General features: G+C 50.8%; 1 protein-coding gene across 2 annotated transcripts in view; it reads left to right on the forward strand.

Annotated features, from left to right (window-relative positions):
* The window catches only part of LOC142270911 (ICOS ligand-like), a 74,825-nt gene that overhangs the window by 25,392 nt on the left and 24,970 nt on the right, over positions 1 to 24,463 (forward strand). For both annotated transcript variants that reach the window (XM_075332454.1, XM_075332455.1), the window contains exons 3-4: positions 5,387 to 5,746; positions 8,023 to 8,307. In XM_075332454.1, the coding sequence (XP_075188569.1) occupies positions 5,387 to 5,746; positions 8,023 to 8,307 (645 nt within the window). The remainder of the gene's footprint in view (positions 1 to 5,386; positions 5,747 to 8,022; positions 8,308 to 24,463) is intronic.

Here is a 24,463-nt window from a genome sequence, read left to right on the forward strand (position 1 = left end):
CTCTGCAGAACTTCCGGTTTACGGTTGAACACCGGGCCGGTAGGTTGCAGGGCAACGCCGATGCCTTGTCCCGCGGCCCGTGTTTGGTGGCTGGAGTTCAACCCCGCACGCTTGAACTGAGGGGGGGGGTATGTGAGACTGTGACCGGGGTTATCTATGACGGCCGGTATGTCTCGCCCAGGTTGTGCTCACTCCATGATAGAAAGTAAATCCACTATAGGGTTAATGCTGTTTCCCTACAGACTGAAGGAAGGGTTAAATAGAATCAGGAACAAGGGCAGGTGTGCCGGGTGTGAGGGAGTGAACAGAACTCCCTGAGTTTTCTGCTGGAGAGGCACATGTATTGTGTTATGGACTTTTGTTTGAAGATTAAAACCGTGTGCTGTGAACCTATATGCCTGGATCCCGTGTCTTCTGCTGCGCAGCCGACCGTGCTACCTCACAATGTATAATTATATACAGGAGATGTCCAGGTTATACTAGCTGTACATATATAATTATATACAGGAGATGCCAGGTTATACCAGCTGTACATATATAATTATATACAGGAGATACCCAGGTTATACCGGCTGTACATATATAATTATATACAGGAGATGCCCGGGTTATACCGGCTGTACATATATAATTATATACAGGAGATGTCCAGGTTATACCAGCTGTACATATATAATTATATACAGGAGACGCCCAGGTTATACCGGCTGTACATATATAATTATATACAGGAGACGCCCAGGTTATACCGGCTGTACATATATAATTATATACAGGAGATGTCCAGGTTATACCAGCTGTACATATATAATTATATACAGGAGATGCCCAGGTTATACCAGCTGTACATATATAATTATATACAGGAGACGCCCAGGTTATACCGGCTGTACATATATAATTATATACAGGAGACGCCCAGGTTATACCGGCTGTACATATATAATTATATACAGGAGATGTCCAGGTTATACCAGCTGTACATATATAATTATATACAGGAGATGCCCAGGTTATACCAGCTGTACATATATAATTATATACAGGAGATGCCCAGGTTATACCAGCTGTACATGTATAATTATATACAGGAGATGTCCAGGTTATACCGGCTGTACATATATAATTATATACAGGAGATGCCCAGGATATACCGGCTGTACATATATAATTATATACAGGAGATGCCCGGGTTATACCAGCTGTACATATATAATTATATCCAGGAGATGCCCGGGTTATACCGGCTGTACATATATAATTATATACAGGAGATGTCCAGGTTATACCGGCTGTACATATATAATTATATACAGGAGATGCCCAGGTTATACCGGCTGTACATATATAATTATATACAGGAGATGCCCAGGTTATACCGGCTGTACATATATAATTATATACAGGAGATGCCCAGGTTATACCGGCTGTACATATATAATTATATACAGGAGATGCCCGGGTTATACCGGCTGTAGATATACAATCATATACAGGAGATGCCCAGGTTATACGAGCTGTACATATATAATTATATACAGGAGATGCCCGGGTTATACCAGCTGTACATATATAATTATATACAGGAGATGCCCGGGTTATACCAGCTGTACATATATAATTATATACAGGAGATGTCCAGGTTATACCGGCTGTACATATATAATTATATACAGGAGATGCCCGGGTTATACCGGCTGTACATATATAATTATATACAGGAGATGCCCAGGTTATACCAGCTGTACATATATAATTATATACAGGAGATGCCCGGGTTATACCAGCTGTACATATATAATTATATACAGGAGATGTCCAGGTTATACCGGCTGTACATATATAATTATATACAGGAGATGCCCGGGTTATACCGGCTGTACATATATAATTATATACAGGAGATGTCCAGGTTATACCGGCTGTACATATATAATTATATACAGGAGATGCCCAGGTTATACCGGCTGTACATATATAATTATATACAGGAGATGCCCAGGTTATACCAGCTGTACATATATAATTATATACGGGAGATGTCCAGGTTATACCGGCTGTACATATATAATTATATACAGGAGATGCCCAGGTTATACCAACTGTACATATATAATTATATACAGGAGATGTCCAGGTTATACCGGCTGTACATATATAATTATATACAGGAGATGTCCGGGTTATACCAGCTGTACATATATAATTATATACAGGAGATGTCCGGGTTATACCGGCTGTACATATATAATTATATACAGGAGATGCCCGGGTTATACCGGCTGTACATATATAATTATATACAGGAGATGCCCGGGTTATACCAGCTGTACATGTATAATTATATACAGGAGATGTCCAGGTTATACCGGCTGTACATATATAATTATATACAGGAGATGCCCAGGATATACCGGCTGTACATATATAATTATATACAGGAGATGCCCGGGTTATACCGGCTGTACATATATAATTATATACAGGAGATGCCCAGGTTATACCAGCTGTACATATATAATTATATACAGGAGATGCCCGGGTTATACCGGCTGTACATATATAATAATATACAGGAGATGCCCGGGTTATACCAGCTGTACATATATAATTATATACAGGAGATGCCCGGGTTATACCAGCTGTACATATATAATTATATACATGAGATGCCCGGGTTATACCAGCTGTACATATATAATTATATACAGGAGATGCCCAGGTTATACCAGCTGTACATATATAATTATATACAGGAGATACCCGGGTTATACCGGCTGTACATATATAATTATATACAGGAGATGCCCAGGTTATACCGGCTGTACATATATAATTATATACAGGAGATGCCCGGGTTATACCGGCTGTACATATATAATTATATACAGGATATGCCCAGGTTATACCGGCTGTACATATATAATTATATACAGGAGATGTCCAGGTTATACCGGCTGTACATATATAATTATATACAGGAGATGTCCGGGTTATACTAGCTGTACATGTATAATTATATACAGGAGATGCCCAGGTTATACCGGCTGTACATGTATAATTATATACAGGAGATGGCCAGGTTATACCGGCTGTACATATATAATTATATACAGGAGATACCCAGGTTATACCGGCTGTACATATATAATTATATACAGGAGATACCCAGGTTATACCGGCTGTACATATATAATTATATACAGGAGATGGCCAGGTTATACCGGCTGTACATATATAATTATATACAGGAGATGCCCAGGTTATACCGGCTGTACATATATAATTATATACAGGAGATGCCCAGGTTATACCGGCTGTACATATATCATTATATACAGGAGATATCCAGGTTATACCGGCTGTACATATATAATTATATACAGGAGATGCCCAGGTTATACGAGCTGTACATATATAATTATATACAGGAGATACCCAGGTTATACCGGCTGTACATATATAATTATATACAGGAGATGCCCGGGTTATACCAGCTGTACATATATAATTATATACAGGAGATGCCCAGGTTATACCGGCTGTACATATATAATTATATACAGGAGATGCCCGGGTTATACCGGCTGTACATATATAATTATATACAGGAGATGCCCGGGTTATACCAGCTGTACATATATAATTATATACAGGAGATGCCCAGGTTATACGAGCTGTACATATATAATTATATACAGGAGATACCCAGGTTATACCGGCTGTACATATATAATTATATACAGGAGATGTCCAGGTTATACCGGCTGTACATATATAATTATATACAGGAGATGCCCGGGTTATACCAGCTGTACATATATAATTATATACAGGCGATGCCCGGGTTATACCGGCTGTTCATATATAATTATATACAGGAGATACCCAGGTTATAGCGGCTGTACATATATAATTATATACACGAGATACCCAGGTTATACCGGCTGTACATATATAATTATATACAGGAGATACCCAGGTTATACCGGCTGTACATATATAATTATATACAGGAGATACCCAGGTTATAGCGGCTGTACATATATAATTATATACAGGAGATACCCAGGTTATACCGGCTGTACATATATAATTATATACAGGGGATGCCCAGGTTATACCGGCTGTACATATATAATTATATACAGGAGATGGCCAGGTTATACCGGCTGTACATATATAATTATATACAGGAGATGCCCAGGTTATACCGGCTGTACATATATAATTATATACAGGAGATGGCCAGGTTATACCGGCTGTACATATATAATTATATACAGGAGATGTCCAGGTTATACCGGCTGTACATATATAATTATATACAGGAGATGCCCAGGTTATAGCGGCTGTACATATATAATTATATACAGGAGATACCCAGGTTATACCGGCGGTACATATATAATTATATACAGGAGATACCCAGGCTATACCGGCTGTACATATATAATTATATACAGGAGATGCCCAGGTTATACCAGCTGTACATATCTAATTATATTTAGGAGATGCCCAGGTTATACCAGCTGTACATATATAATTATATACAGGAGATGTCCAGGTTATACCGGCTGTACATATATAATTATATACAGGAGATGCCCGGGTTATACCAGCTGTACATATATAATTATATACAGGCGATGCCCGGGTTATACCGGCTGTACATATATAATTATATACAGGAGATACCCAGGTTATCCCGGCTGTACATATATAATTATATACAGGAGATGCCCAGGTTATACTGGCTGTACATATATAATTATATACAGGAGATGCCCAGGTTATACCAGCTGTACATATATAATTATATACATGAGATGCCCGGGTTATACCAGTTGTACATATATAATTATATACAGGAGATGCCCAGGTTATACCAGCTGTACATATATAATTATATACAGGAGATGCCCAGGTTATACCGGCTGTACATATATAATTATATACAGGAGATGCCCAGGATATACCGGCTGTACATATATAATTATATACAGGAGATGCCCAGGTTATAGCGGCTGTACATATATAATTATTTACAGGAGATACCCAGGTTATACCAGCTGTACATATATAATTATATACAGGAGATGCCCGGGTTATACCAGCTGTACATATATAATTATATACAGGAGATACCCAGGTTATACCGGCTGTACATATATAATTATATACAGGGGATGCCCAGGTTATACCGGCTGTACATATATAATTATATACAGGAGATACCCAGGTTATACCGGCTGTACATATATAATTATATACAGGGGATGCCCAGGTTATACCAGCTGTTCCACTGCAGTCGGAGGAGCTGGGCCGTACATCGTTGTCTTCCTCTGGCCGCCATGTCTTGCATGTAACGCTCTGTGTCGCACAGCTTCTAGGCTCATCTCCGGGCTGCTGGGCTCACTGCGTGGCTCGGTGGAGTTGCCATGTGTCCACCATCAACTACCAGGCCCCATAAAGGAGATCAGTGTGTACTGGCAACTGAAGAACCATCCATTAAAAGATCTGGTGGTGGCCACAGTCATAAACGGGGTGGTGGACAGAAAATATGTGGATGAGAGGTTCAAGGGCCGCGGTCATCTCAATCCTGAGGGTCTACACGCTGGAAACTTCAACCTCAGCCTGAACAACCTGTCCTTACATGATAGCGGCATCTACATCTGCATCGTAATGTGGACTCCGTCCTATACGGACATCCTCTATAAAACTACGGTGGAGCTGAAGGTGACAGGTGAGGGACAAGCAACCAGCCAAGAGCTCTCTCATAACTTTACCCTCACCCCCATCTCAGTCCTGAGCAGTCCTCAGCCCCCACCTCATGAGCAGTCCCCACACCTTCACCACCTGAACAGTCCTCAGCCCCCACCTCATGAGCAGTCCTCACACCTTCACCACCTGAGCAGTCCTCAGCCCCCACCTCATGAGCAGTTCTCGACCCCACCTCACGAGCAGCCCTCAGCGCCTGCCTCACGAGCAGTCCTCAGCCCCACCTGCTGAGCAGTCCTCAGCCCCACCTGCTGAGCAGTCCTCAGCCCCACCTGCTGAGCAGTCCTCAGCCCCACCTGCTGAGCAGTCCTCAGCCCCACCTGCTGAGCAGTCCTCACCCCATCTGTCATGAGCAGTCGTCAGCCCCACCTCACAAGCAGTCCTCAGCTGCACCTCAGTCACGAACAGTCCTCAGCCCCACCTCAGTCACGAGCATTTCTCAGCCCCACCTCAGTCACGAGCAGTCCTCAGCCCCCACCTCAGTTACAAGCATTTCTCAGCCCCACCTCAGTTACTAGCAGTCCTCAGCCCCCACCTCAGTCACGAACAGTTCTCTGCCTCCACCTCAGTTATGAGCAGTCCTCAGCCCCCACCTCAGTCACGAGCAGTCCTCAGCCCACACCTCAGTTATGAGCAGTCCTCAGCCCCACCTCAGTCACGAGCATTTCTCAACCCCCACCTCAGTTACTAGCAGTCCTCAGCCCCCACCTCAGTCACGAACAGTCCTCTGCCTCCACCTCAGTTATGAGCAGTCCTCAGCCCCCACCTCAGTCACGAGCAGTCCTCATCCACACCTCAGTCACGAGCAGTCCTCAGCCCCCACCTCAGTCACGAGCATTTCTCAGCCCCACCTCAGTCACGAGCATTTCTCAGCCCCACCTCAGTCACGAGCAGTCCTCAGCCCCCACCTCAGTCACGAGCAGTCCTCAGCCCCACCTCAGTCACGAGCAGTCCTCAGCCCCCATCTCCTGAGCAGTGGTCACCCCCACCTCCTGAGCAGTCCTCAACCCCGCCTCTTTAGCAGTCTTCACCCCCGCCTCCTCAGCAGTCCTCACCCCCACCTCCTGAGCAGTGGTCACCCCCACCTCTTGAGCAGTCCTCACCCCAGCCTCTTTAGCAGTCTTCACCTCTGCCTTTTGAGCACTCTTTACCTCTGGCTCTTCAGCAGTCTTCACCCCACCTACTGAGCAGTCTTCATCCCCGCCTCCTGAGCAGTCCTCACCCCCACCTCCTGAACAGTCCTCACCCCCGCCTCGTGAGCAGTCCTCACCACCCGCCTCCTGAGCAGTCTTCACCCCGCCTCTTTAGTAGTCTTCACCTCTGCCTCTTGAGCATTCTTTACCATCTCCCTCTTCAGCAGTCTTCACCCCACCTTTTGAGCAGTCTTCATCCCCGCCTCCTGAGCAGTCTTCACCCCACCTCTTGAGCAGTCTTCACCCCCACCTCCTGAGCAGTGCTTACCCCACCACTGTCATGAGCAGTCCTTGTCCCCTCCTTATGAGCAGTCCACGTCCTCACCTCACAAGCCAGCTTCACCTATACCTTTACCCTCACTCCCACCCCTTTGAAAGAGCTCACCTTTACCCTCAACTCCACCACGTGAGCCGGCCTCACCTCTACCCTCACCTCCACCACATGAGCTGGCCTCACTCTACCCTCACCTCCACCACATGAGCTGGCCTCACCTTTACTCTCACCTCCACTACATGAGCCGGCCTCACCTCTACTCTCACTTCCACCACATGAGCCGGCCTCACCTCTACCCTCACCTCCACCACATGAGCCGGCCACACTCTACCCTCACCTCCACCACATGAGCCGGCCTCACCTCTACCCTCACCTCCACCACATGAGCCGGCCTCACTCTACCCTCACCTCCACCACATGAGCCGGCCTCACTCTACCCCTCACCTCCACCACATGAGCCGGCCTCACCTCTACCCCCACCTCCACCACATGAGCCGGCCTCACCTCTACTCTCACTTCCACCACATGAGCCGGCCTCACCTCTACCCTCACCTCCACCACATGAGCCGGCCACACTCTACCCTCACCTCCACCACATGAGCCGGCCTCACCTCTACCCTCACCTCCACCACATGAGCCAGCCTCACTCTACCCTCACCTCCACCACATGAGCCGGCCTCACCTCTACCCTCACCTCCACCACATGAGCCGGCCTCACCTCTATCACATGAACCTCACCTTTACCATTACCCTCAAACCCTTTTGTATCTGCAGCTGAATTCAGTCCCCCGGTGGTGGACATCCCTGATCCTGGGAAGCTACTGTATGGCCAGGAGCGGAATCTAACCTGCCGATCAAAAGGAGGACTCGAGCTACCAAAAATAATGTGGATATACTCCAATGATGGCAGCAAGGTCCAGGATGGTCGTGTCCATGAAGATATTCACCATGACGGGGACATCATCAATGTGATGAGCACAATCACCCTCAACATCACATCCAACATCAACATCTCATGTGTTATAGTCACCAAGAATGGAAACCTGACCTCCCAGCACTGTGAGTCCACCCTGACACTAAACTTTATATGGCCCCCTGATTGGGTATACATACAAGAGGGACAGCGGCTATCGAGTCCTGGAGAAAATGCCCAGGAAAAGGGCCTCCGCATAAAGTCCTCGATCAGGTGAAAAATGTGGGGAGATGTAAGCTGCCACATAAAAGGGAAGAAGGGGCCCTTTTTCCCCCTAGGCTATAGTGAGTAATAAGACATGGACGCGTACCGCCCCTGCAGCAGTCGGACTGCTCAGATCCGGGGTGGATGTGACTCGAGGGTCTCCGGACCCAGGGGCTTGCGGCCACTCCAAAATAAAGGGGGCTATTTACAGGGAATAAGAGTTTGTGACGCCACCCGTGGTTCACGGTAAGGGGAGTACCGCCGCTGCCGATGGGAGTACCCCCGGGGAGATGGACTGGGGCAGCCAGATGACGTTCCCTCCACGGGTAGGGGAGGCCCCGGGACTCTGGATGGTGGAGGTGTAGGGGAGCATGGTGCAGCCTATGCGGGCAGACTCAGGGGAGAGCAGCGCACTTACTCAGGCCATGGTGGTAGTGATGCTACCATTAAGCAGACTCTGACACAGGAGTAAACCAAGTCTCTGGGTGCCGCTGCCACTTTAGGGGAGCTTGTCCGGGAATCCGCTCCCGTTGGTATTGCTGATGATCTGAGGCCTGCCTCCATGTACATGTATTTAGATGTTTCTGAGTGACCCCTCAGCCTGAAGCTGCCGGTGTCCCGCTCCCTATCATTAAATAGAGGAGCTTTGCTCTCGATGGCTGACACTTGGGATTTCAGTGGGCAGCATAAGCTGGAAAGCCCTATCCCCCTCGTTGTGTTGGTGCCTTCGATCTATGAGCGCTTGGGGAAAGTTAATAAAGAGACTATCCTCCACAGGTGAATTATCAGGTTGCGTGAAGCTACTAACTGATCTAGGGTCCTGTACCCCGCCGTGCTCGGTACCGATTTGGTTACTAGATACTCCGGTGCCGACCGTTCTCCAAAACTAAGTCTGGGTACCCTTCTCCAATACTCTGCGACCGGGTCTCCGACTCATCCGGTCCCAGACCACCGTGTGCGACCTAGCCAACGTCTCCCAGGGAGCTCTAACTCCCTCAGCTCCTCACTTTGTGAGGGCTACTCTAAGACTAACTATGTCCCTCCCATCAGTCTGCCTGACCCCTAGGCGGGTGGCCCTTTTCCAGCTAAACCACCCACTGGTGTGCCTGACAGGGTGTGGTACGAGGTGTGGCTAGGATTTGAATGCTGATGGAAGCAATACCAATGGTTAGGATCCCAGAACCATGGAGGGTGAGTTCTGCATCATAAGAGAAAGGAGTGGAGTTCCCTGTGGCTGGAATATGGACCCTGAATAGGTCAGGGGGCGTCATAAACAGAAGACGTAATAGGGAGGGAGGATAGCAGGACCCAGTGCTTCAAGGCTACAGTGCTAACCACTTAGCCACTGGGTTGCCCATTACAGATGAAGCATTCTCCAGATCTTTCAGGTCGCTCCTCCATACAGATCTTCTCCAGATCTTTCAGGTTTTGGGGCTGTCGCTGGACAATTTTGAGTTTCAGCTCCCTCCACAGATTTTCTATTGGGTTCAGGTCTGTAGGCTGGCTATGCCGCTCTAGGACCTTGAAATGCCTCTTACGGAGCTGCTCCTTAGTTGCCCTGGCTGTGTGTTTTGGGTCATTTTCATGCTGGAAGACTCAGCCACGATTTCTCTCCAATGCTCTTACTCAGGGAAGGAGGTTGGTGGCAAAAATCTTGTGACACATGACCCCCATCCACCCTCCCTTTAATACGGGGCACTTGTCCTGTCCCCTTTTTAGAAAAGCCCCCCCAAAGTATGATTTTTCCACCCCCATGCTTTATGGTTGGGACGCTGTTCTTGGGGTTAAGCTCATCCTTCTTCCTCCAACCATGGTGAGAGCAGTTGATACTAAAAAGTATTGGTATGGAATCAAACGCTTGTATGTCCTAACGCATATTATTGGATCTGTGGGTCAGAGGGAATGGGAATCTGCCCTAGTAGCAGCCTGTATCCTGGAAATCACTATGGAGAGACAGTAGCACTGTGATTTGCAGGATACAGGCTACTACTAGGGCAGATTCATATGCATTTGATTCCATACAGAGGCCGGGTACCGATCCAAAATAGTCCAGTGCTAACCCAGTGCTGGTTGATGATCCACCAAAATCCAGTGCCATTTCCGGGCAGTAAGACTAGAGTTGAGCGCGGTTCGTGGTTCGAGGTTCTCCAGTTCGCGGCTCGAGTGATTTTGGGGGCTGTTCTAGATCGAACTAGAACTCGAGCTTTGTGCTAAAGCTCAATAGTTCTAGATACGTTCGAGAACGGTTCTAGCAGCAAAAAGACCAGCTAATTACTAGCTGGCTTTCCGCTGTAATAGTGTAAGTCACAGCGCATTCAGATCACTGCTGTATGGATAATGGCGATCGCCTTTTTTTTTCCTTGTCTTCCTTCCCTAAGCGCGCGCGTGTAGTGGGGCGGGCCAGCATGTCAGCCAATCCCAGACACACACACAGCTAAGTGGACTTTTAGCCAGAGAAGCAACGGCATGTGTGATAGGATGTCCATGTCACATGTCCCTGCATTATAAAACCGGACATTTTCCTCCAGGACGCCATTATCTGCCTTCTGCGTCTTGGTGTCAGTCACCGCTGGTGTAGCTCCTGTCTCCGATACTGCTGTGTACGCTCTATACACAGCGCTGTACAGAATAGGGATAGAAGTTTCTATTAGTCCTTGTAAGGGCTAATACCGGCAGGGTCAGAGCCATAGGTGACAGGTCCTGAAAACAGAGACAGCGTCTGTGTAGCTAAGGTCAGGGATTTCCTCGCTGCATTTCCCCATTAGGAGGGATAGAAAGGGAGGCTTCCTTTCCTCTACCCAGACCCACAACCCTGCCACTGTACTCTCCTGCCCTTTGCACACTCAAACTCATTGTTACTAAGCCATTATACTAGCAAACACTGAGGAAACTTAGTGGCATCCTAAAAGTGGCTGTTGGACTTCCATTAGTGTCCCACTGGTGCAAACCTATGTGCAGCACCTCTGCATTGCACACTCAAACTCATTGTTACTAAGCCATTATACTAGCAAGCTATGCTGCCAGTTTAAGGGCCGTAGTTGTATTGTCAGGGATAGTTATTGTTGTTTATTCTGCTGTTAATAAAGCTAGACCACCGCTGCAATCTACACCACCTCTCAATTTTTACTACCACATTTTAAGTGCACAATCTTGTCGCAATCAAAATGAGTGGCAAAATGACAGATGCTGGTGGAAAGGGGAAGAGGCGTGTTGGAAAAGGAAAAAAAGGGTTTGTCCGTGGGGAAGGTGGCAAAGCTCCATTAACATCTGCTGAAGATAGACCATCTTCCAGCAAAAGTAAGATGTCTACAACTTACCGTGGACAATCCGATGTGCTCCCTTTTTTTACGGACACGAACGACTGGAACAAAGGTAGATGATGGCCAAAAAAGGAAAATGCTTGAATGGATCTCAAGTGGTCCAACAAGTGCCCTCTCCGCCACCTCAACTACCGCATCCAAAAAACACCAGTCCTCTGAGTTGTCAGCCCAATCACACTTGCATTCTCCCAGCTCTGAAGTCTCCATCCGCCCTGCACAGTATGGTGGAACTGAGATGGCTGAGTCTGCAGAGCTGTTCAGTCACACTATAGCCTGGGAATCAGAGGACTGCTCCCAAGCTACAGTGAGTACAGACCAGGAAATGGTCTGCAGTGATGCCCAGAACCTTTGTGACTCTGATTCAGGCCGTGAGGATCAAGTTTCTGAGCATAATGTTGACCCTTTTTCACAAACTGTAACACCTGTTGTTATAGACAATGAGGAACATACTGATGACAATGAGACGCAGATACCAGATTGGGATGACAACTTAAATATTCGGTCAGGGCAAGAAGAGGCTCGGTCTGAGGGTGAGGGGAGTGCAAACACAACAATTGATGAGGAAGTTCTAGATCCCACCTACTGTCAACCCACAGTCAGGCACTCGAGGAGGTCAACAGAGGCGGTGGAGGAGGATGCAACTGACGACGAAGTTACCTTGCGCCTTCCTGGACAGAGTCGGAGTACTGGTAGCACGTCTACAACTGCATCCTCAGCCACCACTGTGCCTCTGAGCACTAGTCGGGGTGGATCAGCAAGTCGCATGCCCTCTAAGCCTTGCCTAGCCTGGTCCTTTTTTGACATAGAAAAAGATCGCCCAAATCATGTGATCTGTAAACTTTGTCGTGATTCTGTTAGTAGAGGGCAAAACCTCAGCAGTTTGACAACTTCTTCCATGAATCGTCACATGAATAAATATCATATGTCCCAGTGGGAAGCTCACCGTGCTGCAATGCGGCCTAGCGGAGCGAACCATCCACCGCCTGCCCCTTCCAGTGCATCCGCGCGCTCTGCATCTTCTAGGACTGTGGGGACAGCTGTCACACCTGGTTTTCCACGCACAACTTACACCACTGTAACCGCAACAGGAAGTTTGCTTGGTAGGTCGTCAGTTGGTTTGTAAGGGGAAACAAGTGCGTGTGTACAGCTCTCTCAGACATCGATAGCACCAATGTTGGATGAAGGCAACATCATGTCTCCGCCTGCACTTTCCTCACAAACCTGCATTTTTCAGGGACACCCTACTCACCACCGTCTACACACAGCAGCCAGATCTCTGTCCCTCAGATGTGGATAAATAAAAGGCCACTTCCTGCGACCCATGACAAAGCTAAGAGATTGACTTTATCCCTCTGTAAGCTCTTGGCTACTGAAATGCTGCCTTTCCGCCTGGTGGACACACAGGATTTTAGAGACCTTATGTCTGTTGCTGTGCCCCAGTACCAGATGCCCAGTCGCCACTACTTCTCTAAGAAAGGTGTGCCCGCGCTACACCAGCATGTCACACACAACATCACCGCTTCCTTGATAAACTCTGTGTGTGAACGGGTGCATTTCACCACCGATACTTGGACCAGTAAGCATGGACAGGGACGTTACATGTCGCTGACTGGGCACTGGGTAACTATGGTGATAGATGGTGAAGGGTCTGCTGCACAAGTCTTGCCGTCCCCACGACTTGTGTGTCAATCCTCTGTCTGTCCAAGTTCCGCCACTGCTTCTGCCTCCTCCACCTCATCTGGGTCCTCCACCTCCGCCCCAAGCCTGCCTGGTCAGGCCACCAGCGTTCTAACTGCGCAGAAGGAATCACGCACCCCTCATTACTATGCTGGCAGCAGAGCGCAACGGCATCAGGCGGTCTTTGTCTTGAAATGTCTTGGAACTAAGAGTCACACAGCGGCTGAGTTGTGGGCAGCTCTGGAGACTGAGTTTGGTAAATGGTTGTTTCCACTCAACCTGCAGCCTGGTAAGGCCGTGTGCGACAATGCTGCAAACATGGGTGCGGCCCTTCGCCTGGGCAAGGTGACACACGTGCCTTGTATGGCTCACGTGTTGAACCTTGTTGTTCAGCAATTTTTAACACACTATCCCGGCCTAGATGGCCTTCTGAACAGGGCACGAAAACTGTCTGCTCACTTCCGCCGTTCAAGCGCCGCAGCTGAGCGACTTGCATCGCTCCAGAAGTCTTTTGGCCTGCCGGTTCATCACCTGAAATGCGATGTGCCGACACGCTGGAATTCGACTCTCCACATGTTACAGCGACTATGGCAGCACCGCCGAGCCCTGGTGCAATACGTCATGACGTATAGCCTGGGCCAACGAGATGCAGAGGTGGGGCAGATCACCCTGATGGAGTGGTCTCAGATCAAGGACCTATGCACCCTTCTGCACAGTTTCGACATGGCGACGAATATGTTTAGCGCTGACAATGCCATTATCAGCATGACAATTCCAGTCATTTACATGCTGGAGCACACGCTAAACAATATTCGGAGTCAGGGGGTGGGACAACAGGAAGGGGAGGAACTACAGGAGGATTCATATGCGCAAGACACAACAACATCACCAAGGTCCAGACGTTCATCATCACCAACACGGCAGGCATGGGACCATGGGGGACAGGGATCAACAAGGGCGCATAGTAGCAGGCGAAATGTTGAGGAAGGTGCAGGAGAACATGAAGATATGGAGGACGAACTGTCCATGGACATGGAAGACTCAGCAGATGAGGGAGACCTTGGTCAAATTTCAGTTGAAAGAGGTTGGGGGGAGATGTCAGAGGAAGAAAGAACGGTTAGCACCTCTATGCCACAAACACAGCGTGGACTTGGTCCGCATGGCTGCGCCAGACACATGAGTGCCTTCTTGCTGCACTACCTCCAACATGACCCTCGTATTGTCAAAATTAGAAGTGATGATGACTACTGGCTTGCCACACTATTAGATCCCCGGTACAAGTCCAAATTTTGTGACATAATTCCAGCCATAGAAAGGGACGCACGTATGCAGGAGTATCAGCAGAAGCCATAGAAAGGGACGCACGTATGCAGGAGTATCAGCAGAAGCCATAGAAAGGGACGCACGTATGCAGGAGTATCAGCAGAAGCCATAGAAAGGGACGCACGTATGCAGGAGTATCAGCAGAAGCCATAGAAAGGGACGCACGTATGCAGGAGTATCAGCAGAAGCCATAGAAAGGGACGCACGTATGCAGGAGTATCAGCAGAAGCCATAGAAAGGGACGCACGTATGCAGGAGTATCAGCAGAAGCCATAGAAAGGGACGCACGTATGCAGGAGTATCAGCAGAAGCCATAGAAAGGGACGCACGTATGCAGGAGTATCAGCAGAAGCCATAGAAAGGGACGCACGTATGCAGGAGTATCAGCAGAAGCCATAGAAAGGGACGCACGTATGCAGGAGTATCAGCAGAAGCCATAGAAAGGGACGCACGTATGCAGGAGTATCAGCAGAAGCCATAGAAAGGGACGCACGTATGCAGGAGTATCAGCAGAAGCCATAGAAAGGGACGCACGTATGCAGGAGTATCAGCAGAAGCCATAGAAAGGGACGCACGTGTGCAGGAGTATCAGCAGAAGCCATAGAAAGGGACGCACGTATGCAGGAGTATCAGCAGAAGCCATAGAAAGGGACGCACGTGTGCAGGAGTATCAGCAGAAGCCATAGAAAGGGACGCACGTATGCAGGAGTATCAGCAGAAGCCATAGAAAGGGACGCACGTATGCAGGAGTATCAGCAGAAGCCATAGAAAGGGATGCACGTATACAGGAGTATCAGCAGAAGCCATAGAAAGGGACGCACGTATGCAGGAGTATCAGCAGAAGCCATAGAAAGGGACGCACGTATGCAGGAGTATCAGCAGAAGCCATAGAAAGGGACGCACGTATGCAGGAGTATCAGCAGAAGCCATAGAAAGGGACGCACGTATGCAGGAGTGTCACGAACCACCGGGGGGGTCACTCAGAAATCCCCCGCGCTGGCTACCAGTACGTCACAATCGGGGGGTAGCAAGGGGGGGGGTCACCCCTCCTTTATACCTCCCGACCGACAGACAGAGCACGTGACGCGCTCTCTAGCGCCCCTCTTATAGTCAGGCCAATTATGGAATTGCCCGACAATAAGCAAGGAGGCCGCTATACTACTTATGCCGATTATTGAAGGGTCCCCGGTGAGAGGAGGGTATATATTCCCCCGACCTCCGCGGGCGGAATATATAATATCTTCCCGAATCTCACTGGCCTCCCCACAATAATCCTTGGCACAACTCGCTGCCACCAACCGATTTACGGTAACTATTAGCCGAACACACAGACGTGGGATTCGAGATCGAGATAACAGAACAGCCCAAGATTAATTATATAATTTAATCAGCTTAAAGCACACTAGAACTACAATATATACAATAGGGAATCTACAGAATATACATATGTCAGAGTACAGTTACAGATAAAGCATGGGTTACAAACAGGCATACACAGTTCAATCAGTTACCTTGTTGCGTCTGGCCACAGGGGGGCGCTGTAGACCAGGTTTCCAGGAACTCCCACAGATGTTTCCTACACGTGCCCCCAGCGAGAAGAACCCTGGAAAATGGCCGAAGTAGGGTTATCAACCTGGGCAAATCCAGGTCTCCTCCTACCTTAGTGACCTCACGGGGAAGCACTGCCACTCCCCCTGCATGGATCAGAATTATCCAGAAAAGGGGATTTTGGCCATAACTGTGCCTGGGAGCGTCGTAGACGGACGTCAACGCTCTCATTGTGACAGTTATGAATTTAGCTACAGAACGAGGGGACTCATGACCTGTCTACGAGTTCCCATATGGCTGATATCACGTTTGGTGTGTTTCCCAATGTCCTACTTCCATAAAAAGGGTGTGCCAGCATCGTCCACATGCGGAGACACCATTTCTATGGTTGCCATATTTATCGGAAATATGGCTTGCGAGATATGAACCATTTTTTACTGGAGTCGTTCTGTCTGGCTACTTCCATAGCCTTGCTAATGAGATAGCAGCCCCAGCTACAGGGTGACGGCAGGGAGTCATCCTGGATCCATTGTCCTCACATCATCTCATTTCCATATCACAGGACATGGCCATGGATGTGTAAGTGGAATGTGACACCTTCCAGATGCTGTACATTTGGAACAAGAAGGGAGGGGGCACTGCCAGGGAGTGATGAGAGCAATTATGACTTCTCGTCATAATTCCTCTTCATATCCCAGGCTTTACCTCACACCTCCCCCCTTTTGAGGGCGCTAGGGGGCAGCACCCTCCGGTGTTCCCCCGTGCGCCCGTCCGCGACCTCTCCTTGTCGGGACAGCCCGTCTGCGTTACCGTGGTCACGGCCCCTTTTGTGGCGAATGGTGAAGTCGTATTGCTGGAGCGCAAGGCTCCATCGCAACAATCGCCCATTCGTCCCAGAGACGGTGTGCAACCAGCTGAGGGGATTGTGGTCCGTCTCCACGATGAAGTGGCGCCCGTATAGATAGGGTTGCAGGCGCTGCAGGGCCCACACTATGGCCAGGCACTCCTTCTCCATTGTAGAATAGGCCACTTCCCTTGGTAACAGCTTCCTGCTCAGGTACAAGACTGGGTGCTCTTGGCTCGCAGAGTCCACCTGGCTGAGCACCGCACCGAGGCCGAAGTCACTGGCGTCGGTCTGTACTACAAACGGCCGCGTGAAGTCGGCTGCCTGTAGCACGGGCGGGCTGGACAGGGCGTCCTTTAGGGCCCGGAAGGCTGTCTCGCAGTCCACTGTCCAATCGACTGCAGAGGGCAGCTTCTTCTTGGTGAGGTCCGTCAAGGGCTTTGCTAGGCTACTATAGCATGGAACAAACCTCCTATAGTACCCAGCGGTCCCCAAGAAGGACATCACCTGCTTCTTGGTCCTGGGGGTGGGCCAGGATGCGATGGCCTCCACTTTCTCAGGCTCGGGCTTCAGCGTTCCCCCACCTACCCGGTGACCGAGGTACTGGACCTCGCTCATGGCCAGCTGACACTTTCCCGGCTTGATGGTCAAACCTGCCCGGTGGATCCGCCTGAGCACCTGTGCTAGATGCTCTAGGTGGTCCTCCCAGGTGGGACTGAAGACGGCAATGTCATCCAGGTACGCGGCCGCGTACCCTTCAAGTCCCTTGAGCAGGGTGTTGACCATCCGCTGGAAAGTGGCAGGGGCATTCCTCATCCCGAATGGCATCACCGTGGACTCGTACAGTCCAAATGGGGTAATAAAGGCAGAGCGTTCCCTGGCCTTGCGAGTCAGGGGGATCTGCCAATATCCCCGGCTCAGGTCCATGATGGTCAGGTACTGAGCCCCGGCCAACTGATCGAGCAGGTCATCGATGCGTGGCATTGGGTACGCATCGGCGACCGTGACAGCATTGAGCCCCCTGTAGTCCACGCAGAACCGAGTGGTTCGGTCCTTCTTAGGGACGAGGACTACAGGCGAGGCCCAAGCGCTGTTGGATGCCTGGATCACCCCCAGCTCCAGCATCTCGTCAATCTCCTGGCGCATGTGTTGCTGCACCTCCAGGGAGACCCGATATGCTGAACGCCGGATCGGGGGATGATCCCCAGTGTCCACGTGATGGACAGCCAAGTCAGTCCTTCCGGGCTGGTTGGTAAACAACCCCCGGAAGGGGTGTAGGGTGGCCCACAGCTGGGACCGTTGGTCCTCCAAGAGCTGGTGGCCAACCTCCACATCCTCAATGGATCCGCCTGCCCTAACCTGGGCTAGCATATCCAAGAGGGTTTCCGCTTCTCCCTCCTCGGGCAGGTTGCACACGGGGAGCGCACATGCCTCCCGCTCATGATGTGCCTTCATCATGTTCACATGGAAGGGCTTCCGCCTTCCACGGGCAGGGTCCAGGGTGACCAGGTACGTCACAGGGTTGAGCTGCTGGTACACGAGGTATGGGCCTTCCCAGGCTGCCTGAAGCTTGTCCTGTGGTACGGGGACCAGTACCCACACCTCTTGACCCACTTGGTAGGTCCTCTCACAAGCGTTCTGGTCGTACCAACGCTTCTGATCAGCCTGGGCTTGAGCCATATTGTCGTGTACCAGTTGCGTCAAGGCCTGCATTTTGTCCCGGAAGCGCATGACATACTCGATAACCGACACTCCAGGGGTGGCCAAATCCCCTTCCCAAGCCTCTTTCACCAGAGCCAGGGGGCCCCGCACACGTCGCCCGTACAGGAGCTCAAACGGTGAGAATCCTGTTGAGGCCTGTGGAACCTCCCGGTAAGCAAATAACAGGTGTGGGAGATACCGCTCCCAGTCACGCCCATGGGAGTCGACCAACATCTTAAGCATCTGCTTTAAGGTGCCATTGAACCGCTCGCACAGGCCATTAGTCTGTGGATGGTACGGGCTGGCCACCAGATGTCGCACCTGGACTTGCTTACAGAGGGTCTCCATCAGCTGGGACATGAATTGGGTCCCCCGGTCGGTGAGCATTTCCTGGGGAAAACCCACTCGGGAGAAAATCTCCAGCAATGCGGTGGCCACCTTGTCAGCCCGAATGGACGACAAGGCCACTGCTTCTGGGTACCGGGTGGCATAGTCCACTACCGTCAGTATGAAGCGTTTCCCGGAGCTGCTGGGGATGGCCAGCGGGCCGACCAGATCCACAGCCACCCTCCTGAAAGGCTCATCGATGATGGGCAGAGATACCAGTGGGGCTTTGGGGCGTGGCCCCGCCTTCCCCACTCTCTGACAGGTTTCACACGAACGGCAGTAGGCAGCCACATCGGCCCCCATTTTTGGCCAGTAGAAATGCTGGTTTAACCTGGCCTTGGTCTTAGCGATCCCTAGGTGTCCGGCCATCGGAATCTCATGTGCGATCCGCAACAACTCCGTCCGGAACGGATAGGGTACCACCAACTGTCGGTCCCTGGGCCACGCCTCCGGTGAACCCTGCTGGACCGTGGCCCGGTACAGCCGTCCTTGGTCCCAGACCACTCGCTCCGGGTCCGAGTCCGAGGGAGGCTGTGCCGCCTGCTCCTTTAGAGCTTTCAGGCTGTCGTCAGCTTCTAACGCTGCCTGAAACTCCTGACTAGATGTGGCCAGAATCGACGAGACTGTCACATCTTCAGTCAGTACCCCGGGACCTGTGTCCTGGCCTCCACCTGACTCGGCTGCCACTTGGTCAGAAGGGGAAGAGCTATCGGACCTCCAGGAGGCCCCTTGGCTTCCAGCACTCCCACTGCGGGTGACAGCGGCCACAGCCGCTGCGACCGTGGGTCGTGCCTGCTCCTCCTCCGTTCCTGACCAAGTCGCCGGTTCAGGCAGACCTACCTGGCTTCCTGACACCCCGGTTGTGGGGGAACCATGCACCGAGATCTTACCTGGGAGCACTTCCGCTCCTGGACCGGCCCCAATCTCACCTGCCTGTTCCCCTCCTGCAGCAACAGAACCCCGCTGTGAAATCTCTGGGGACCCCACATTTGCTGTGGTAGCCCCCACCCCACACACTGGTCCTCCCCCTGCAGCACCCTGCTCTCTGCTTATCCCTGCAGAGGGCAACAGATCCCAGCTCACAGGCTGGTTACTTGTAGAGGCATTGTCACACCTTTCTCTGACCCCCTCCCCTGTCACAGCTGCAGCTGCGTGTGTGTCTATGGTGTCTGTGCAAGCAGAAATATCAGAGTTCACTCCCTCCTCCCTTACATCATTCATAGATAACACATTAACATTGTCCGGAGGCACGTCAGCACTGGCTGAAGGTTCAGCCTTTGGGGCGGGGCCAAACTGGGAGGTTATTTGCCCCAAATCTGTCCCAAGTAGCACGTTTGCAGGGATCCGATCAGTTACCCCCACCTCCCTCACCCCTCGCCCTGCGCCCCAGTCCACATAAATGTCAGCAACAGGCAGCGCCGGGTCAATGCCTCCAATCCCGGAGACAGCGAGGGTTTTTCCAGGGATCAAGTCTTGGGGGGACACCATCTCAGGCCGCACCAGAGTCACTTCCGAGGCGCTGTCTCGCAGTCCTATGGTCACAGACTGGCCGACGGTGACAGGTTGGAAGCTGTCCAGGGACCTACCACCACCCCCACCCACACAATACACCTTGGGCGGCCCTTGGGACGGGGACGGAGCCGGGGCCTTGGGACGCTGAGGGCACATGGCCTTGAAGTGTCCAGGTAGGTTGCACTGGTGGCACCGTCTTGGTTCCGCCACGGGCCTGGAGAGGGGAGTTGAGGGGGACACCCCCTGCAGTCTAGGGGCAGGTGGGGCAGTCGCAGAATTCATCTTACCCCCTCTCCAGGTGCTGCTGGTGGCCGCTCCCCTGGCCTCAGGGGCCCGGTTGTTGGTGTAGTCATCGGCAAGGGCAGCTGTAGCCGTGGATCCCTTTGGCTTCTGGTCTCGGATGAACTGGCGGAGATCCTCAGGGCAGTTCCACAAGAGTTGCTCCGTGATGAACAAGTCCAGGATCTCCGGTCCGGTGGAAAGCTGCAGGCCTTGGGTCCAGTGGTCGGCAGCTCGGGCAAGTGCCCGCCGGTGGTCAGCCCAGGAGTCCTTTGGTCCCTTCTGTAGGCTCCGGAACTTCTTGCGGTAGGACTCCGGGGTGAGGTTGTACTGTTGGATCAGGGCCCGCTTGATGGTGTCGTAGCCCTGATCTGCCTCAGCAGGCAAGTCCCCAAGGATATCCAGGGCCTTACCCCTTAAACGGGGGGTCAGGTATTTGGCCCACTGGTCCTTGTTCAGATGGTGCTGCAAGCAAGTCCGCTCAAAAGCAGTCAAGAAAGAGTCCAAGTCTCCATCCTTCTCCAGCACTGGGAAGTCCTCAACACGGACCTTTGGAAGTTTGGTGTCTTGAAGGTCACGTGTGGCTGATGAGGGCCGGAGCTGAGCTAGCTGCAGCTGGTAGTCACGCTCTGCCTGGCGCTCTTCACGCGCTGCCTGCCGCTCTGCCCTGCGCTCTGCCATGAGTATCTCGTAGGTATCCCGGTCTCCAGCCTGGAGAAGGGCCATAGCCATTTGAAGAAGGCTATCCGAGCCTCCCAGGCTCGGTGGAATGGCACGTGGTGATCTGCGGCCCGCTGCGGAGCCTGGTGCTTCACTGTCCATTGCAGAGCGGAGGGCTGGCATCTGGCTCGTTGAGGAACCTTGGGCGAGCTCCTCCTCATCTTGTCCAGCAGTCCCAGGTTGTGCGATGTCCTCTGCAGAGCTGTTCTCTGGCGTCGGGCTCCTGGAGGGCTCGTGGACAACCTCCTCATCGTCTCTGGCCTGAGCATCGGCCATTCCTTTGGCTTTGCTCCTGGTGCTATCAGCCATTCTTGCAGACTTTTGGTCACTGACACAGAACTGACACCTGATGCCTCCACACACCTTACAGTATCTGCACTCTGACACTCTAGTGTTGAGCTAGTCTGAAGACCCCAGCAGCCACAGCTGCTGCAGGCAGTCTTTAGTGTCTGGGAGTATGGGTCTCACACTCACACACACTATTATCTCGATCCCACCGCTTGCCACCAATATGTCACGAACCACCGGGGGGGTCACTCAGAAATCCCCCGCGCTGGCTACCAGTACGTCACAATCGGGGGGTAGCAAGGGGGGGGGTCACCCCTCCTTTATACCTCCCGACCGACAGACAGAGCACGTGACGCGCTCTCTAGCGCCCCTCTTATAGTCAGGCCAATTATGGAATTGCCCGACAATAAGCAAGGAGGCCGCTATACTACTTATGCCGATTATTGAAGGGTCCCCGGTGAGAGGAGGGTATATATTCCCCCGACCTCCGCGGGCGGAATATATAATATCTTCCCGAATCTCACTGGCCTCCCCACAATAATCCTTGGCACAACTCGCTGCCACCAACCGATTTACGGTAACTATTAGCCGAACACACAGACGTGGGATTCGAGATCGAGATAACAGAACAGCCCAAGATTAATTATATAATTTAATCAGCTTAAAGCACACTAGAACTACGATATATACAATAGGGAATCTACAGAATATACATATGTCAGAGTACAGTTACAGATAAAGCATGGGTTACAAACAGGCATACACAGTTCAATCAGTTACCTTGTTGCGTCTGGCCACAGGGGGGCGCTGTAGACCAGGTTTCCAGGAACTCCCACAGATGTTTCCTACACGTGCCCCCAGCGAGAAGAACCCTGGAAAATGGCCGAAGTAGGGTTATCAACCTGGGCAAATCCAGGTCTCCTCCTACCTTAGTGACCTCACGGGGAAGCACTGCCACTCCCCCTGCATGGATCAGAATTATCCAGAAAAGGGGATTTTGGCCATAACTGTGCCTGGGAGCGTCGTAGACGGACGTCAACGCTCTCATTGTGACAGTTATGAATTTAGCTACAGAACGAGGGGACTCATGACCTGTCTACGAGTTCCCATATGGCTGATATCACGTTTGGTGTGTTTCCCAATGTCCTACTTCCATAAAAAGGGTGTGCCAGCATCGTCCACATGCGGAGACACCATTTCTATGGTTGCCATATTTATCGGAAATATGGCTTGCGAGATATGAACCATTTTTTACTGGAGTCGTTCTGTCTGGCTACTTCCATAGCCTTGCTAATGAGATAGCAGCCCCAGCTACAGGGTGACGGCAGGGAGTCATCCTGGATCCATTGGCAGGAGTATCAGCAGAAGCCATAGAAAGGGACGCACGTATGCAGGAGTATCAGCAGAAGCCATAGAAAGGGACGCACGTATGCAGGAGTATCAGCAGAAGCCATAGAAAGGGACGCACGTATGCAGGAGTATCAGCAGAAGCCATAGAAAGGGACGCACGTATGCAGGAGTATCAGCAGAAGCCATAGAAAGGGACGCACGTATGCAGGAGTATCAGCAGAAGCTGTTACTCAATCTTAGCTCGGCTTTTCCACCAAACAACCGTGCAGGTGCAGGGAGTGAATCTCCCAGTTGTAACTTGACAAACATGGGACGGTCTCGTCATCTTCAACAGTCTACCCGTACCAGTAGCACCGTATCTGGTGCTGGCAACAGCAATTTTATGGAATCTTTTCATAATTTTTTTAGACCGTCCTTTGCAAGGCCACCAGAGACAACAAGTCTGACACATACTCAACGGCTGGAGAGGATGATACAGGAGTATCTCCAAATGAACATCGATGCCATGACTGTGCAACTGGAGCCTTGCTCATTTTGGGCTTCAAATCTTGAAAAATGGCCAGAGCTCTCCAGTTACGCCTTGGAGATCTTGTCGTGTCCAGCAGCCAGCGTTGTCTCTGAACGTGTCTTCAGTGCTGCTGGGTGTGTGCTGACAGATAAGCGCACGCGTCTGTCCAGTGACAATGTGGACAGACTGACGTTCATCAAAATGAACAAGTCATGGATCCAGAAGGAATTTACTACCCCTGTGTCATCCTGGGGAGAGTAAATGCTTGTGGATTTGGAATGTGCTTGATGCAAATCTAGCTGTGAAGTGTACAACTAGGGCACAACTGCTGCCACTGAAGGGGTGGGTGTGTGTGGGGCACAATTTTTGGAAAAAAAGGGAGACTCCGCTTGGAGTAACCCTTGCTTGCTGTGTTTTTAAAAATGATCCAAGATGAACAGAGCTGGGATCAGGAAAGACTTTATCTACCTACCCCGGTGTCATCCTGGGGACGGATAAGAATGGCGTATTTTTGAATGTGCTTGATGCAAATCTACCTGTGAAGTGCACAACTAGGGCACAAGTGCTGCCACTGAATGGGT

The sequence above is a fragment of the Anomaloglossus baeobatrachus genome, unplaced genomic scaffold, assembly GCF_048569485.1.
Source record: "Anomaloglossus baeobatrachus isolate aAnoBae1 unplaced genomic scaffold, aAnoBae1.hap1 Scaffold_3325, whole genome shotgun sequence".
Taxonomy (NCBI): Eukaryota; Metazoa; Chordata; class Amphibia; order Anura; family Aromobatidae; genus Anomaloglossus; species Anomaloglossus baeobatrachus.